The sequence below is a fragment of the Psittacula echo genome (assembly GCF_963264785.1).
Source record: "Psittacula echo genome assembly, chromosome: 2".
NCBI classification, from domain to species: Eukaryota; Metazoa; Chordata; class Aves; order Psittaciformes; family Psittacidae; genus Psittacula; species Psittacula echo.
In genome coordinates, this window is record NC_137737.1 from 132,847,991 (window position 1) to 132,867,888 (window position 19,898).

General features: G+C 35.8%; 1 protein-coding gene across 1 annotated transcript in view; it reads left to right on the forward strand.

Annotated features, from left to right (window-relative positions):
• Positions 1–4,235: 4,235 nt before the first annotated feature.
• RALYL (RALY RNA binding protein like) overlaps positions 4,236–19,898 on the forward strand; it is a gene marked incomplete at its 5' end in the record, with an annotated part of 181,874 nt that continues 166,211 nt past the window's right edge. Inside the window, one exon of the mRNA XM_080610904.1 lies at positions 4,236–4,491. Within this exon, the coding sequence (XP_080467030.1) occupies positions 4,236–4,491 (256 nt within the window). The remainder of the gene's footprint in view (positions 4,492–19,898) is intronic.

Here is a 19,898-nt window from a genome sequence, read left to right on the forward strand (position 1 = left end):
AGCATTTTTTAAGATATGTTTGGCATATAGAGGATTTTTTTTACTAGAAAGGATCACTGCAGAATAGGAAATTAGCAAGATACCTTATTAAAGGCTGCAAGGAAATGAAATGATTTCAGATATGTTTCTTTCACTATTTCATTTATTCTGTGGTTGTATGAGTTACAATGTTTGTGATTTTACTGAGAGCTGAGAGAAGATCGGTATAATTCAGTATTCACAGATGCATATTTTAAGTGAGGAGTAAAACTTACCAGAAGGTCTTTATCATTTTAATGAGGATTCCATATATCTTTGATTTTTTATGAAATATTCACAATAGTATTATCCATTGACCAGCAAGGCAATCAAATCTCAATTATTTACATTACTATTGTTCTCACCCTTCAAATTTCTTCAGCACGTTTTTCTGATTGCTCATTTCAATATGAGCGAACCCACCAGACAACTTTGTGTTATAAAAATATTGCAAATTTGCATTGCAAAGAACAACTACAAGACAGAAACACTCAATGTCCTATTCAAAGTCTATTTAAATTAGTGCATAGCAAAACTGGGCAAAAATAAAATAAGGGCTTTTGTGAATGTCATGGTTTAAGCCTGTCCTGTTTAATACTGTCCTGGGTTCAGCAGTAGCAGTCAGTTTTTCTCCTTCTTAGTAGCTGTTGCAGCACTGTGGTTTTGACTTTTGGCCTAGAAACAAAGCTGATAACAGCGATGTTTAGACTGACCAAGGACTTTGTGAGTCTCATGCTCTGCCAGGGAGGAGGAGGGGCCGGGAGGGAGCGGGGACAGGACACCTGACCCAAACTAGCCAAAGAGGTACTCCATACCACAGCACGTCATGCCCGGGGATGTAACTGGGAGCTACCCGGAAGGGCACGTCCTCTTTCTGTCGGGCTCTCTTTTCCGGCGGGCGGTATCGTATTCTCTTCCCTTGTTATTTCTCTTATCATTATTATTATTGGTGGCAGCAGTAGTGATTTGTGTTATACCTCAGTTATTAAACTGTTCTTATCTCAACCCGTGGGAGTTACATTCTTTTGATTCTCCTCGCCGTCCCTCCAGGTGCGGACGGAAGAAAGGTGGGGGGGGAAGTGGACTTCGTGGCTCTGATTTACGGCCTGGGCTTAAACCATGACAGTTCATTTTTGGCGCCCAACGTGGGAAGAGAATACGATACCGCCCGCCGGAAAAGAGAGCCCGACAGAAAGAGGACGTGCCCTTCCGGGTAGCTCCCAGTTACATCCCCAGGCATGACGTGCTGTGGTATGGAATACCTCTTTGGCTAGTTTGGGTCAGGTGTCCTGTCCCCGCTCCCTCCCGGCCCCTCCTCCTCCCTGACAGAGCATGAGACTCACAAAGTCCTTGGTCAGTCTAAACATCACTGTTATCAGCTTTGTTTCTAGGCCAAAAGTCAAAAACACAGTGCTGCAACAGCTACTAAGAAGGAGAAAAACTGACTGCTACTGCTGAACCCAGGACAGTGAAATAGAGAAAGGAATACTTCACAAAATCCCTTGTTAAATGGCTAAACAATAGAGGAAATACAGAATGTATTACTCTGGTGTTTGGAAAACAGTTGTGATGGTAATAGTTGAAGAGTTTTGTTGTATGTAATTTTCATGCAAATTTTGTCTGGCAGAAGATTTTCTGTAGATTTTGTCCCCTCGTTTTTAATATTGGTGTGTTGGTTATGCTCAAACATACCAACTGAGGTTACATCATTGTGTTAGGAGGTTTACAAAAATACATTAAGAGACAGATCTTAGTCAAAAAAAGCAAGTCTGAAGTCTAAAAAATGGAAACAGAGGCACAAAAATATCTTTCTAAGAGTCGTACAGAAGGGTAGTGGAAGAGAAAGTTCTACCAGCCAAGTCTACTGCTTTTTAGACCAGTGTTCTTACTTGTGAGACACTACCTCTGTGAGTTTATAAAATCATTTGAGCTACACAGCTGATAAACATACACAGACAACATTAAAAAGATGCTAAGAATTATTTAAGGACAGATGTAGCTTTTTTGCTGGATCTTCACAAAGGTGGACACAGTACTGTTCCATGCTAAGTTTTCCCAACAGAAATGGTATTTGCACACTGTGGATCTTGGCAGCACAGGAGACGCCAATGATTCCCTGTTCACCAGTTATTTGACTGTATTAACTTTTATCTTTATTCCTAGCTCCTCTGCTATGTTAACTTTTCAGTTTGGGTCATTAGGCTTTTTAGCTAACATCGTGATGCTATTGCCACTTTAACTCCTGTGTAAATACAGGTATATGTAAGATTATAGAATCGGAGAATGGTTAGGGTGAAAAGGGTCCTTAAAGATAATTTCATTCCAACACCCCTGACACAAGCAAGGTCACCTTCTACTAGACCAGGTTACTCAAATTCCCATCCAGTCTGGCCTTGAGCACTCCCAGGAATGGGGCAGCCACAACTTCTCTAAGCAACTTCTTCCAGGGCCTCACAACACTCACAGTTTAGAATTTTTTCATTATATCTAATCTAAATCTACCCTCTTTCAGTTTAAAGCCATTATCACTTCTCCTATTACTACTTCTTCTTGTAAAAATTTCCTCTTCAGCACTCTTGTAGTCCCCCTTTAGGTACTGGGAGGCTGCTATAAGGTCTTTTTGATGCCTTCTCCCCAGGCTGAACAAGCCCAATTCTTCCAGTCTGTCTTCATAGGAGAGGTGCTCCAGCCCTCTGATCATCTTTGTGGTCTCCTCTGAACTTGCTCAAGCAGGTCCACATCCTGCATAAAGCAGACTGTTTGCTAGGACTCAAGAGGACTGCCCACACATCTCCATGGTGCATTCTTAACTGAAATGTGGGGCTTGGATTCTGTGTGAGAGAGATGGTCAAAGTGCTGATGATTGTGGCTGTGGCCATTTTGTTCTGGAATTGTGCAGAGTTAAGTAACAATGGTTTCTTTTTTTTTTTTTTTTTTTTTGTCAGTCTAGCTTGATATATTGTAACAGTTGATTTTAAATATGAAAATTCTGATAGTTAGTGTCAAGCTTTAGGTATCCAGAATAGAGGTCATTATTCCTTTTCGTCCTGAGAAATTAACTGAGCTTTAACTGTGAGCATTATTTAACTGGATCCTCTTCTTGCCTGAGCTGTTACTGTGAGGTAATCAAAAGTATGAATAGGTTAAAAAATAGTAACATTATTCTTAGCTGTAAGACATGGCCTATATTTGACTGCTATCTAAATGACCTCCTCCTTACAAAATAAGTTTTCACTATTTAGAGGTATGCATATTTTTGACATTTCTGTTGTCTCATGCAGCTAAAGAGAAAGTAGCAGCAACATATGACAACTTCTTCCATCTCCTATAGCAGGAGGGACCTGCTGGCAGGTGGAATTTGCAAACGTTTTAAGAAAATTATGTTCATTTCAGAAGCGTGAGGCTAGATGAACACAAAATTGGTTTGCTTTGTTTCTTTCTTTTGCCAAATCTTTCCCAGGAATAATGGGGATATTTCTATTTGAGATATGCTAGGATGTATTTAGACTTGTGACATCAAAGGAAAGCAGCAAGCAAATTTGTGTTCCTATAATTGAGGAAGTTTGTTTTCATACTTTTTAATTCTAGGAACATAAGGCACTCTTCTTTCTTTCTTGCACTGAATTAATAGGGAAAATTGTTCTGATAGAACATGTTGATTGCAGTAAAGAACTATACGTTACCTGCCCTGCACTTTTCACAATGGTCAGTTATATTTAGATGGTGAGAAATGTGCTCTGGCTGACACCAAACAAAAGAAGATTGTCTTTCATTTTTAAAGTTTGTTCTCTATATGGCCTTGAATGTTCATTTATTTGACATAAGATAAATGATTCATTGTCTTGTTTTGCAGTTTCTAGGTGGCTAGATGTTTGAAAAGTCAGTACTGAATTTCTAAGCAGAAATCCACATATATGATTACAATAAAGCTTCACTATTACAGCATTGTATTAAGAGACCTATTGGTATGTTTTACATTTATAAAAATAAGAAGTTTGATTTTGACTTATGAACAGTATTTTAAAATTCTCTACCTTGGTTTTTATTGATAATAATTTTTAGAAATCATAAATCTTCTGTTTCTAGATACACCCTAACTGAAAAATGAAAAGTGAATTATTGCTGGAAAAAATCATCTAAAGTCAAGGTTGGCTGTATGCTTTGAAACATAATTCTCTTTGTTCTTTATTTAAGGGTTAAAGTCAAGTGATCCAACCATGACCGGCAAAACACAGACCAGCAACGTCACCAATAAGAATGACCCAAAGTCCATCAACTCCAGAGTCTTCATTGGCAATCTGAACACAGCCATTGTCAAAAAAGGCGACATTGAAGCAATTTTTGCAAAGTATGGAAAAATAGTTGGTTGCTCAGTGCACAAAGGTTATGCATTCGTACAGTACATGAGCGAGAGGCATGCAAGGGCTGCAGTGGCAGGAGAAAATGCCAGGATCATCGCAGGGCAGCCACTAGGTAAGAGTTTGTCCCTATTGTTGAAATATTGCTTTTTCTTTCCTTTCTATTTGAAAAATGATCTGCTGGTGGTGCCTTTGGGACTAGTAAGTTTGTTTTGCCGTTGCTCAATCTAAGCATATGTCCAGGGTCTTGGATCTGGCACAATTTTCAGAGTATTAGAAGTTGCATAAATATTGCAAAATGTTTAGTGCTAAAAACTTCTGATTTATTAAATAGATCACTTCCGGCTGCTCTGTGTAATCCCTTTGCAGTGAACATGATTACTCATGTGAAGAAAATATAAGCATTTTTTCTTAGACTCTAATAAGTTAATTTATTGTAATATAACAAGACTTGTCTAATAGATGTCATTATCTTGCATTTAATGAATCTAAAATAATATCCAGCCCGGTGGTGTGTCAGATGCTATACAGAAGCATAAGAATGAGTTTTGTTAGTCCTTGAAATTGTACTAATCAAATTGTAACACTGTTATTCATCTAAAGAATTTTATTATTATAAACTTAGGTTGAACTTATTCCCAAATAATGTTGTGGATTACTGTTCATCTGAACTTCAAATTAAAAAAAAATAAGAAAAGAAAAAGAAAAGCATAACTTCTTTTTTTCTAGGGCTTTGTCATGAATGCTTATATAAGATATGGTTGTTACTTATTGCAGGTGTTACCCCTGAAACCTATTTGCAATTGTATATGGAGGCTGGCAATGATAAAATCATCTGGAGTACAGTACTAACCCTATTTGTCATAATGATGGACAGTACAGCAAGATGTTTGGTAGGAGCCAGAGATCTTTCACTAGACCTCTGAACTACACTGCTGAGATCCAAACCCGTGTGTGTAATGGCTGTGTCAGGAAAAGGTGAAGGGTAGCTAGTACTTTGGCTGTAACAAGTCATAAAGAATGGATATGGCTTATTCATTTTCAATTTTTCAGGCTGTGGAAATGTATTTTTCTGTTTATTTGCAGAAATTGAAGTATTTGTGTTAGATGGGTTGTTGTTCTGTCACAGTTGTTCAACAGTAATTTTAAGTTTTATAACCCCTGTATTTTGGGTTCAGAGGAAAAACAGATTAAAGAATTTCAATTACATTTTAGAGGAGATTGCAACTTTTTTAGGAAAAGTTTTATATATATAAGTGAAATAAAAGAACTCAAGTGATAAAGACAAGGCGGCAAAGTCAGTCTGTGGGATGGCATTATTAGAATATATTTCCTGGAGCAGTGGTCTCTGAGCAATAGGCCATGTAATGCCATCAGTGCATTATTTACAGCTCCTTGCACACTGCTCTGACCAGATTTTTTAAACTGTATTTTCCTAAGGCAATAGATCTGTTATTACTATGACTACTGTTGCTAGTCTCTTTTAATATTTCTTGTGGTGTCTATAATATGCCAAGTGCTATGCACATGGAGATGCCTTTGCTCTATTCAGAGTATGTTTGTACTCTATATAAACAGTAAGTGAAATTGTTGTAAAAGAAATTAAGGGACCAACAAATACTTGAATTGTTCATATTTTTTTTTATTTTATTATTAATAATAACGGGAAGTTCATTCAGTACTAAGTTTCAACTGTGTAATCTTAAAATACATTGATTATTCTGCATAGTCTTATGATGGAATATTTCATGGTTCAATTGTTGATGTATCAGGGAATATAAAGAATAAGAAAGGTGAAATTTGGTTTTAGCTGTTCCAAATCTCATTTAGTCTTTCTGTATATGAAATAGAGTTGTCATCGGTATTGTCTGATAAATATAAAGAAAACAATTTTGTAAAACTGGTACTTCTCATTAGATAAACTTTCTATGAATTCTTTTTATTAGCAGTAGACATTAACAGTTGCCTCAAAATAACGAGCTGATAGATAAAATTTGCTTGACATTGCAACCCAGAAGAATAACTTATGTGAAAACTGTGCATTTGAATGGAAAGAAGTAATGGGTAGACTCACTACTGTGAAACTACTCAATGAAAAATGGCTCTGTTTTCTGTCCTGAGAGCCTTGTATTCTGACATAAACAGAACACATGATTTATATAAACAGTCAAGGTACTGAAAGTGGACAAGAAAAATCTACAGGTGTGCAAATAAACTTGGTTAACATAGCTGAATTTTCTTTTAAATTAAATTAGAATATATTAATGATATAATGGGAGCTGAGTGGTATTCAGTTACGGAAAGCTGTTTGAACAAAGGAATGTTTGAAAAAGATTGTCCCATAGGAGATGTCTGATACTACCATTAACTCTAGTACTCAGTACCTCACAAAAGAAGGAATCATTTAAGACTGCATTATTAATCTACACTAGGTTTTTTGTGGTTTTGGTAAACTGATCATTTATGCTGGCTCCTATCTTCTACAGAGTTCTGCTATTCAAAATTATGGTATCCTGTTCCTCATCTTTACAGATAAGTCAGAAACTGTTCACATGTATGTAACTGAAATTAAAAATTGAACCTGTAAATTTCTATAGCTATATACAGTGTTGCACAATTCACTGAAGATCCTGTCTTAATGTCCTCAGACAACTCTCAACCTCCTACCAATAGGTTTGGTGGCCAATGATGTGTAAAGGCTATGCTGTGCATAATTACAGGGAAGTGGATTTCATGAGCTCTGAGATTAATTCCAAGTTTTCTGTTCCATGAAGTACAACATGTTCTGAAAAGTTGTGAGGAAGAGATCATTAAGAAACACAAAAAAAATGCATAAAAATTTTACTGATATTGTTGTGAAGTTCAGTGTAGTTTCTTGAAGTATTATTATCTCTTTCTGGGAATAGTATGAATAATTCCTGACAAAAGGGCAAGAACAGGTCAGTACTGGGCACAGGAGTCTGCTTCACAATGATTGTTTTGTGAATTGCTTCATGCCAAAGCCAAGAAAATGTTCAAGTTGGCCTAGGACAAAGCTGCAAGTTATGTTCCCAAGTTGTGGAATACTTCTACATAATCTCCTCTTCTGTATCACTTCAAAAGTTTTTCATCCACTTTAACACATTTACAGATCAGGGAACATTTGCATATTTGCCTCTTTGCCACATAGGGCAAAGAGACAGGGTGAAGAGGAATCATTCTAAGGAAATATCAAGTCTGCCTACAAGCTTTATGAAGGGTGATTTCACCCCTCTGTGGTGAAAGGAGGACTAGAAACCTGCTTGCTTCAAAGCAAATTGTGCAAGTCCCTCATTGCAGCAGTGGGCTGAGGATGAAGCTTCAGCAAGAATGAAACCTTTAGGTATGTGATGAACAATACAGTACTTCAACTGATGTTTACTCCTGCCTTTGTAATTCTTCACAAGAGTTACAGCAATGCTATTTAACTTTTTTATCCATCCCACCATACATGAGTTCTGTGAAGCCAAATACCATGTAAAAGGCATTTAATGTTCCATAACTTTATATTACCATTTACCTTACTCATTTAGCAAATATATTTTTCCATCCACGATTTCCACTTAAAATTCTGGTACAGCTATCATAGCAACTTCTAGAACATAATGCCCCTTTAATTTGCTTGATTTATAGTTCATAGTCTTATATTTTATAATCATATGACCTTTTGTTTTTTCCTCTTTCACACACATTTTTAAACAGCATAATTCCTTTAACCTCAGAATATGTTTTGATCTGCACCTGAATGAGACCCAAGCCACTTCACAGGCACCTTGAAAATGCAAATTAAATGTGGCAAGGCTGGTACTTTTGTTCTCTTCTGTTGCTTTCTTTTAAGTTACCATGGAATTTTTTTCTTGGATACTGAGAAAAATGGAAAAATATCACAGTACCAATATCACGAAAGACACTAGTCCTTCTGTTGATGCCCTTTTTAACTAACAAATTAGTTCCACTGTAGCTTGAATCCGGTTTTGCTGCTGTAAGTATTATTCATGTATTTTTGCCTTCAGGTCCAAATTAGATGGAGTCTCTGAGTACCAAGTGAGTGCATATTGACATGTAGCTTAAAGTAAGATGGTGGTTGCAGATAATTATTTTGGGTGACATACTCTATTGCACATCTTTTTGAGAAGCACCAAAGCCCTTCAAGGGCTTTCTAAATTATGGCTATCCAGTAGAAAATATCCAAGGAGAAAAGCAGGTTATAAAGAGAACCTTTAGAGATACTCAGCATACATCTTTGTTGTAAATTGAATTGATTTGGCACTAGGGCTGTTTTTAATTTTGTTTCCCTTGCTTCTACTCAAAACAGATCTTCTATATTTTATATCTGTAATGTCTAGCAACACTGACAGACTTACCTACATATTTTCAGATCTAGGATTATCCAGAGCGAATCAGTTTTTCACCTCAATCTGAAATTCAGCCAACAGTATTTATTTAAAAGAATAAATGCTATTTTAGTGAACTCGTTTGTGAAAAATGCAGTTTGTCTTGAAAAATGACATATTTATCCGAATTTTCTTGTGACTAAGCTGTCTTAAACCATTGTACACTAAGGAAGGAGATTCAAAACTGAATTAGTTATTATTCAGTTTTGACTTTGCCATCAGACTTCAGTCAATAGTGCACAAGTACAACAATCATTTGTATTAATGTAACTCATGACTTACTGAAGCAATCTTGTAACTCTTGCTCACCTACCTCCAGCTACCATAATGACAGGATATTCCTGTGCAGGATAACAGGAAAGCAATGCTAGCTTGTTTTAAAATGTATAGTAGAAAAGCAACTTGAAAAGTTTACTTTTTTCTCCTGGAAAGTATGTAGTCTTGTGTTTTAATGTACATCAAAACATTCTAGGCAAGGACAATGGCTTTTAAAGAAACTCTAGAGTTTATACTGATGCAATGAAAAAGTGGGAATGGTTTGGTATTTTAACATGTATCTTAATAAGAAATTAAAAATAGAAAATATTATATACATATAATAATTGATTATATAGTCAAACTATATTTTAAGTCTCATACTTTTAAAAGACTGAATATTGCATGTTCACATTACTAGCCCAGAAAGGAAAATACACTTCAGAGAAAATTCTTTGGCTGTTGTAACTTTTACAGATGCACCTTCTAATGTTTTGTAGTTTTCAATATTACACCATGAGTAAATAATCTGAGAACTGTAACTCAGTATTATGCATGTAATTGTCTATCCATGTGAGACTCGGGCAGCAAGATATTTAATTTTTTATAAGCCATAATAACTATGTATTACATGGTTTCCAACACTTAATTGTTGTACCTCAAAGAATATTGTATTTTTCTGGTATAATAATGCACTTTTTCCTGAATAGTTATTAAGCAAAAGCAAAAATACACTTGTGAAATGCTATATAAACCACAACAGGAATTATGATTATTATGTAAGTTTAAACAAACAAGCAAAATATTTAAATAAGCAAATACTTGAATCAGCAGAAAATATTTATCCAAAAACCTATCCAAAAACCTAGAAAGCCTGTGAGATGTCACTGATGTTGGCTTATTCTGGAGATGACTTTACATTTGATGAATTCAAAGAACTATTTTCTGAATGCTTCCCCAAATGAGATCAGTTACTATTGTCAACATCAGGGCCAGGTTTTGAGAAATTTTGTTTTAATCAATATTTTTTTCTGTTGAAGAAAACATAATGATAAAGAATAAAATTAAATACCAAGTGTTTTTCTTGCAAAAGCGAACAAACAAGCAAAATCTGAAAAAATTGTGCTTATGTAGTCATGATGAAAGTAATGCATTCGATGTCTCTAGAATCTAGAATGAAACTATGGATAGACCTGTGTTGTCTTCATTGAAGTTTTTCCCACTAAATCACATCTTGGTCAATGTCCTCATCAACCAGTCTTCAGGCACAAACAGAATATTACAGAACTTCTGAAAAATTGTTGATTAACCTTCCACAGCTTAGTTCAGAGGTTGATAAATACCCACTGGAACACTCTCTTTAACTCTTTTTCAGTCTGTTCGTATATTTGGGAACCAGTGTAATCTTGTTTCAGCCTATTCATGCAGGAACATGGACTCTGTCTAAATCTATCTCCACCTTTTTGATGACCATGCATGCTTTTGTGGTCCTAGTGCAGCCTGTCTAACAGCAGACACTGGTGTCAAGTCTCACTGTAGGGGACCTTAGATACAACCACTGATCATTGCTCATAGGAGTCTCCTGATATTGGATATTGGATGAAAACTGAAACTACATTTTATAGCTGACTTTCTGGCAGATACAGAAAAGTATCAAGTGCATACCAAGAAATTAGTTTAGCTATGAGATAAGCTCATGCATGGCGCAAGGTTTTGTACTCTGAACAGCCTGATGTCAGTTCATGGAAATGTGAAGTATTTCCTCCATCATAATGCCAAAAATAATGATCTGGTTTCTTGCCATCAGCAGGTTTTATTGTAAGAAAAACTTCAAGGCTGTATACAGATGCATATTAGAATTCACTTAGTCTTCTGCATGGCCCGCTTATCTTTGAAATCATGGACAAGATGTTATTGTGGGATCTTTCTGTGTCCCTCTCTGCCACTTGACATCTTTATATATAGCACAGGGTCTCACCTGCACAAAGTGCTACCAGTTTTAATCATGTCACCCTTGGGTTTCATAACATGCAACACTTTAAATCCCTCAAAACTGCAACATATATTTACCTGTCATGGGTCTGATATATCTATTGTAATTTCATAAGTGCTTTTCAAAATCTTCAGACAATGTCAGTACTTCAGCCTTTACTCCATGCATGTATTGATGAGATTTTTTTTTTCTAGCCAACAATATCCAGTAGTTCCTTCTTGATTTGAATGTAACTCTCTTTTATCCCTGTTACAACTCTATAAGAAGTTACAAAAATTGTTTTCCTTTGTGGCAGACAAAATCTTATACCTTTCCTTAAGTATACTTGCTTTGATTATCGACTGCTGGGGTCATTAAAATTTGTACAGCTATTCTATGTTTCATTCTGAACTGTCATAACATCATGCAGCGATAAAAACACTGTCATGATAGGTTCTCTCATTACATTTGTCTCAGTGTTTCATGTGGGATGTACTGTATAAAAAGAAGAATTATCTCTAGGATGCTCTGCAATTTTTGATTTTGTTCTAGGAGGTCTCGTGTTGTCTACAGCTTCACTCTTTTGCTTGATCTAGCTTAATTCAATTGGATTCTATTTTCCATGCATTTGGCTTCTTTCATTTCAAATGGGACCTCACCTGGACTGAGTCTGATATTTTCTTCTTGATCATTTCACAATACTTTCTTCAGTATTTCATTACATACTGATGAACTCAGTGCTGCTAATATCATGTCACCTGATTTTATATGTGTGCCTGCCATATCCCCATGTTTTCCCATTCTTTAGTTAACTGCTGGCCTTGTTCCAAAAAGCATATTGAGAAATTCATGTCGGCTCCAGGGTATACAGAAAGGGCACAGGTCAGATGATTTTTAGTCTAAACCTGACTTGCCAATATTTATCTTTCTAATCTGCAGTTGGAAGTATGGGGCTTTTTTCGCCAGGTATTCAGCACTGAATGGGTGACAGGACACAGTAATGCTGTTTTAGTGTGCTGTGGAATCCAGGCAAATCCCAGCCCTGTTATTTGTCTTTTGGATTATGACCGTTAAACCCACAAAATTGTTTTTCCTCCCAAGACATCACTCAGCTGTTTGAAGGAAAAAGTATAGTAAATATTCCTTCTACCAGAATACTGATGTAGCAGACAAAAATCCTTCACCTGATCACAGTCTCAGATCATGGAGGCAGATTTTTAACATAATGAACTTTCAGGCTGACTTCCCCCCTTTTTCCTTTTCTTGATAGCAAACTAAAATGCAGATGTTCTTTTTCTGTTTAGCTTAGCTGAGATAAGAAATGCTAGTGATGGCATATTTTCTATCTTAGATTTGATTTTATGTCTTAAGCATATTTTTATTTCACACATAAGGAAATCTGGAGGAAATCTATTTCATTCTCATTGAAGGTTTACCTCAGGTTTCACACTTAATCCTACAATTCCTTCAATGATAGACAGCTTCACCAGCAAAACTGTGTAAATCATGTAAATTTGTGGAAAAAATATACTAACACTTTATTAATAGCTCAATTATTTTTTTGTACTTCTTACTGGCAAAGTGAAATTCACAGGCAAAAAAAAAGGAGATTTGGTAGGTGACGTGCTCAGATTCTATACTACTGCTCCTCCCTCCCCAGAAGAAATTTGATTATTGCTAATTATATTAGTATATTAATTTAATATATTAGTATATTACTGATTTAATATATATATTACTAACTATATTACCTACTATACTTTAGTGCATGTGTTGAACAAATTATCATTCTAGGGTGATAAGGAGTCAACCATAGCTGATACATCTAGTGTGAAAATTGCTATTTGCCTTTGTCCAACTTTGAAAATCATTTGTTGCTCAATGACCTTCCTGCAGATTTAGCAGTTCTGACTGTCAAAGTCTGAAAGCACCTAGTTATGTCTTGACTTAGAACAATGAAATTTGATAAGTGTAAATAAAACCAGATCTATTTCTTAAGCGAATTATTGTTGTATAGAGTGTATCAAGTTATTTTTGTTTGGAGTATTTTTTTGAAGGTGATCCTGCCCCTCTACTCTGCTCTCATGAGACCTCATTTGGAGTATTGTGTACAGTTCTGGTATCCTAAACATAAAAAGAACATGGAGCTGTTGGAGCGAGTTCAGAGGAGGGCCACAACGATGATCTGGAGCTGGAGCACCTCCCGTATGAAGACAGGCTTAGAAAGTTAGGGCTGTTCATCGTGGAGAAGAGAAGGCTGCGCAGAGATGTCATAGCAGCCTTCCAGTATCTGAAGGGGGCCTATAAGGATGCTGGGGAGGGACTCTTCATTAGGGACTGTAGTGATAGGACAAGGGGTAACAGGTTAAAACTTAAGCAAGGGAAGTTTAGGTTGGATATAAGGAGGAAGTTCTTTACTGTAAGGGTGGTGAGGCACTGGAATGGGTTGCCCAAGGAAGTTGTGAATGCTCCATCCCTGGCAGTGTTCAAGACCAGGTTGGATGGTGTCTTGGGTGACATGGTTTAATGTGAGTTGGAACTTGATGATCTGAAGTTCCTTTCCAACCCTGACTATTCTATGATTCTATGATTTTTAATGACAACAAAAAGAAGACAACCTAATTTTGGGGTAAGAGGGTGGTTGCTCTTCTAGGATTTTTGCTTTCTGAGGGTTCAGGGTTTTTTTGGTCAGGTTTTGTTCAAAATTATTAGAGAAAATTAAATGCAAAGAATCAGATTAAAGCAAGATAAAATCAACACTCACACTAACACTGCAACAGCTGGAAAAACAGTTGTGAATGTTTACAGCCTGACTTTAGAGGTCTTTATTTTCTGTCAATTGGCACTTACTGCTGCTTTATTTGTTTCCTAGTCTAAAATTTTGGTTTCAATATATTTAAGTCCACAGGCAGACAAGGAAGAAAGGGCAGAAAAAATTAGGAATTTTTAGATGTAAATAATCAAAGTAGTTATAATTTTTTTTCTTCCGTCTAGTGTGCAAAATGAGGTGGCAATTTCAATCTAATCTGCTGGAATTTTAATACTATTTTGATTCTAGACAAAGTCTTTGTGTATAAAAATGTCTTCAAAATAAAAAAAAAAAAAAAGAAAAGAAGAAAGAAAGAGAGAGAGAGAGAGAGAAAGAAAGAAAGAAGGAAAGAAAGAAAGAAAGAAAGAAAGAAAGAAAGAAAGAAAGAAAGAAAGAAAGAAAGAAAGAAAGAAAGAAAGAAAGAAAGAAAGAAAGAAAGAAAGAAAGAAAGAAAGAAAGAAAGAAAGAAAGAAAGAAAGAAGGAAAGAAAGAAGGAAGGAAGGAAAGAAAGAAAGAAAGAAAGAAAGAAAGAAAGAAAGAAAGAAAGAAAGAAAGAAAGAAAGAAAGAAAGAAAGAAAGAAAGAAAGAAAGAAAGAAAGAAAGAGAAAGAAAGGAAGAAAGAAAGAAAAAAAAAAAGAAAGGAAGAAAGAAAGAAAAAGACACTATTTCCGTAAGGAACATATTGACCATAACGCAGTGGACAATAACAATACCAGCTTCACCACAAAATCCTACTCTTTTTTTTACTACCAACAGTAGAACATGTATTAATGCAACAAGTCTAATTTTTGGACAAAATGTTCACATTAGATCACGTTTCCTCTTTTTTCCTTTGCTTTTCATCTTGGCATTCTCAATTTTTATAATACTTACCGTACTTCTGAAGACTAACTTCTTTTTCCTTATGTTGATTATCATCACTTTGCACATCATTATACATTCACTCATTCCAAAGCATATTTTGACCATTTTAATAACATTCCTCCATTTCCAGGTTTTTATTTACCTCTCCCAGAAAAATCTTTCTTCTTTTGTTTACCCTAGTAAGTATCTATCTAATTAACAGCTCTTGCTCCCTTGCTATTTGCCTTGCTCCTGACAGCTGTTCGCTTCAGCTTCTAATAGGGACCTTTGGCAATTCTGTGCACTTTCTTCCCACTGTGGAATCAGCATCCTGGTAAGGAAGGAAGTACAGGACTGCATGGTCATACCAGGTATGGCAAGAGCTCTGATGCAGGTTCTTATGGTACTTTTTGATGAGAGACAAAAAAATGATTGGCAGTTCCTCATTGACTTGCTGACCCAAAACATGAAAAATGACACATGAAATCCAGTGTTATTATAGTAACAGATTCATAAGTGCTATCACTTTACAAAAGCAAGAAGGAGATTTGTTCAGTTGTGTTTGGACAAAAGCACATAAACTATTGGGCAGAAATGTTTTGTAAAAAGCCAAAACACAAGAGTTTATCTCACCATAATTCATTTTCATTTAACTGGAATAGTGCACAGAGCAGAAAGGTAAAGCATCATAATTTACTGTCACTTCATTTCTTATCTCTCTGAAACTGTGCATTGCCTTGGAAGCAATGCTTGAAAGGGAGATGAGTTCAGGGTCTGTCTTGTTGTTACAGGTTACTAATGGATTTAACCCCAGCCTCAGGAGCAAGGCAGGAGCTCTAGCTCCTGCAAAGGTAAAGTCCTGGTCCATGTGGTCCATAAATTCTGTGAAAAGGCAGTTCAGGGAGAGTAATTCGCAGGGAATTTAATACATTTATTTATTTCTTTTTAGTGATTATATCAAATTACCAATCCTTAGTCTTCTAAGTCTTCTGTTTTAAATTTTAATGGTATGCAGTATATCTATAGTGAGATACTTTGACAGTGAACTGCATCACCACTGTACACAATGTATTTATTCCAGTAAAAGTTCATTAGTATTCACAGGAATCCTCTGGCTCTGCGATACTTGCAGAAAATGTCAAATTGTTCTTAGAATTTATAAGAAGGTATAAAATTCATGAGCTGAGACAATGAAAATCCCAAAGAAATTATGGCCACCATATATTGTACTCATTTTGGCATATGATTTCTTTATGTCTACAAAAATGAAGGCTAGTCATCTAACCTTTCATCTAGTCAGCATTTTCTGAAATACAAAGACATGAAAAGCGCTTACTAGTGATTGTTTGGCACACATCCTAATATATCTAGAATGAGAACAGCAAGGGAAAAAGATACAGCAAGTTCTATAGTACTCCAGTTTATTCACTTCAATAAAGTTTCCTTCCCTTTACGTGCCATTACGTTCTTGACATCTTGGTAAGAATAGAATGTCTTAGTGTCCTTCAAGAATGTAGACATTTAACTGGAACTTTTTTTTTTATTTTTTTAAATAAAGTAGATAAAGTAATGGGAAAGAGAGAAGGATACCAAATCTGTTTTAAAAGACAGAAAATAGATATTTCACTGAGACCCACTGTGCTTAATTTCAACTCAAGTCAAATGCCTATGTATTACACAATGCAATTTCCTAATTCCAGAATCTGATGCAGAAAAAATCAGTATTGATAGAGAAAAACCAGTTATGGAACAAAAATGTGCTGGTTGTTAAGGTACTAATGGTCACAAGCTACTCTTATTTAGTATACTTGCTGCTCATAAAGGCCAATTTTATGAACCTTGCAAGCAGACATAAGCAAGCTCAATTTGGAGAAAGAGATGGAAATATAAATATGACCAGGAATTATTAAAATGTTTTAATTGTTTCCAGAACAGAAATAATAATGAAAGAAGCAGGTCTGCTTAAAAACACACCATAAAAAACCTCACAATCTGAGAAACCTGTAGCTAACTGAAACAACAGAGTATGTTGAAAAATGAAATTGGGTTAGATTTATGAGTATTTAAAGTAAAAATAACAAAGAGAATTTGAAAGAAGGGTATCAACGGATAGCTAGGAAGAAACATGGGGTGTTTGTTGTTTTAGTTTCAATATACATGTATTACTAAGGGGTTTTCTCCTCTATTTGGAAATTGCCAGACACATTCAGATCACATAATGATAATGGCATGGTTTCCATTTGAGATTTCATGACAGAGCTATAAAATAAGTTATATTTAAAATCTGAAAATTCATTTTCATCCCAGAATTTCTAAGGAACTAACAATGATGTTCTCCAAGGAAGGTCCTGAGCTGCTAACATTTGGAGAGTTATCGTCAGAAAATCTTGAACTGGAGTCAGAGTTTTAGAATAGTAGCATTTTCACAGGCATAAATTGTTCAGTTCCATAGTTTAAACCAAATCAAGATTGAAGTGGTTTATTGATTTAACAAGACAAAGTTAATTGGATCTTGTGACCCATATCAATACCAAGAGATCAACCTGAATACTAGGCACTTACAATGTTTTAAGAACTTATCCCAGATTTTATAAATCCTCCTCTAGAACTAATCCCAAACAGAGCACATCCCTGCTCTGACAGATGCATGCCTCATCTTCCTTCAACCCCATCCCCCAGGAGTGGGTGGCAGCCTTTTGGAGGTGATTATGAGCTCCCAGGGTACCCCAATGCTGGCTGTGAGCAAGCTGGAGGCATCAGCTGGGGGTGCCCATTAGGGTGCTGTGCTGCCAGGCCCAGGCAGAGCCCCTGGGCCATGGGGCTGCATCTGGCAGGGTCACAACTACCCTGCTGCTGCTCTGATCTCCTGTTCTCCTCCCAGTACAAATCTGTATTTCACTTGCATTACTGTTTAGCTGACTGCTTGTTCTGTTTTGTTCTGCTTTGTTTTCAAAATTCTTCTGGTAGTTCCCCAGTTACGGTTTAATCCAGTTGGTGGTTGTTTTCCTACTTGCCTATATCAGTTTTGGGCAAATGCCATTTCAAGAAGTTTGGACATCACTCAACCATATCCTTAAACTCCTGTCTTGTTGACTGCTGTTATCCTGATCTATTTGCTAAGTGTGGGCTTTGTGAACACACCCACTAGAAACAAAAATGAACATTACATAAATCATATGAAATGGTAATGTCATAATTGATTTAAATTACAGAAAAAAATAATAAAATTGCTGGTGACTGAGAATGAACATGTGGATAATATTACAAATGTCAGAATTACTTTACTGTAAATAGGGCTTGAGAAATCAAATATGTATCCTTTTTTATATTTTAACACCATATCATAAGGTTAAACTGATGTAAGATGCTGCTGCAAGGATCTTGTTTAATTTCAAATGGAACTTGGATTAAGAAAGTCTCTTATAACACAGGTATGGTGCATACCAAATGGATTAAAAACTAATCTCAAGAGACTGCTAAATAGGAAGCAATCATACAGATGTGAGTCTTTTGTGCAGTTCATGGTAGCATCAGATTTTTAATCATTTTTTTACCTAGTAGGAAAGACAACAAAAATCACTGTTAAATTCTATAGATGACACAAAGATGCCTGGGCTCATGAATTATGAGGAAAACAGGACATTGATCTCAAAATAGAAAATAAATACCAAAATAGGAGCTAAAGTGTGACTGCTCTAAATATAACATCTAACACGTTGATAATCAGGTCTTCAGGGTGGGAGAGAAAGGTGTAACAAAGCCTGAAGGCTGGAAGATAAAGCGGCAAAAAGCAAACCTCAAAATTGAACACATTTTTAACAGTGAGGCCATTAGGAACAGCTTACCAAAATTTTCAGTAAAACTTTCTAAAGTAAGTATTGGATGTTATTGTAAAGGATAGGTCATAGTTCACCTCAGAATTAATTAGAGTTCTGTGATCTGTTATACCAAACCAGACTGGAATTTCTGTCTGGAACAGCACTGGAAAACTCTACAGACAGAGATTCTGTATTCTCCTTGGATAAACACAGGAAATCAAGGAAATAAAAAAAAAAAAAAAAAAAAAAAAAAAAAGCTTTTAATTTTATTACAGGTGCTGTTGGTTTATGCCTGATATTAATAATAATCTATAGAAATTGCACAAATGGTCTTGTTGTGTCAGCAGCTCTGGAAATTAGATTAGTAATATCCATCCAACAACAAGCTTGGCTTAATTTAACCTGAGTGCCAGGCTGGGCTTCAACCACAACACTATACCACAGAATGTCTTTTTTTTTTTTTTTTTCCATATATTTGTTACAAGGTCTTTTTTACCTTTAGGTAGTATTAATCTGGTAATAATCTGTAAGAAAATGCAAAAAATGTGAACAAGATCAGTCTTGTTTTAGCTTTCTTTGATACAGAAGCAAAAGATTCCCCATCTGTCCTATAACTTCTCTTTTATTGCAATCTACTTTTTCATTCCAGACAAGCAGAGACATATTTGCACCCAACTTTCTGACAATCATAGCCATAAAGTAATTTGTCCTTAGGGAAAAAAAGTCAGACATAATAATGCCATTAGCTTAATACAGTCTTAATGTCCTAAGTGTTCTTTTTTCTTAGGATGAAATTAACCTCAGTGCAAAGAGCTACAATCACATTTGTTTTGAGAAAGTGCACTGTTCTTGCTAGAATCACTGCTTCTTGAAACTTCGATTAGTGCTCTCCTTCTTCTTCAGCAATGTTCTACTTTAAATTACTCCAGTACGTCAAATGATAATCACACATTCACCACATTCCCAAATCTTCTTCTCTTTAGAGGTCTTGCAAAATTTAGCAGAGGATGCGATAACTATTCTCTGATTTCTTCCTCAAATGATTAATCCCTGATGGTTCTTTATTGTGTGTCTGGGCAGATACAAGGTCAGAAAATATTAGGGTTTTACTGCCCTCATATTTCAGTTCCTTATTTTAGTAGCTGCAGCCAGGATTCTTTCTCTCTCTCTTATATCAGAGTGTAGCAATTACAGTCCTTTCACATTACACTGAAATGCTGTTCCCCTCATGGGCATCCTGTAATTTCTCTTCCCAAGCAGCACATCTTGGTGGATGAGAGCTCAGCCACACAGAGGTCTTAGAATAATTTGAAAAGTTTCATTACTGTGTTTTTTACAGTTCATTATATGTAGCCCATTACATGTTTATAAAAGCGTATGTGGAAAACAAGATGCTTTTGCATGCATCTGACT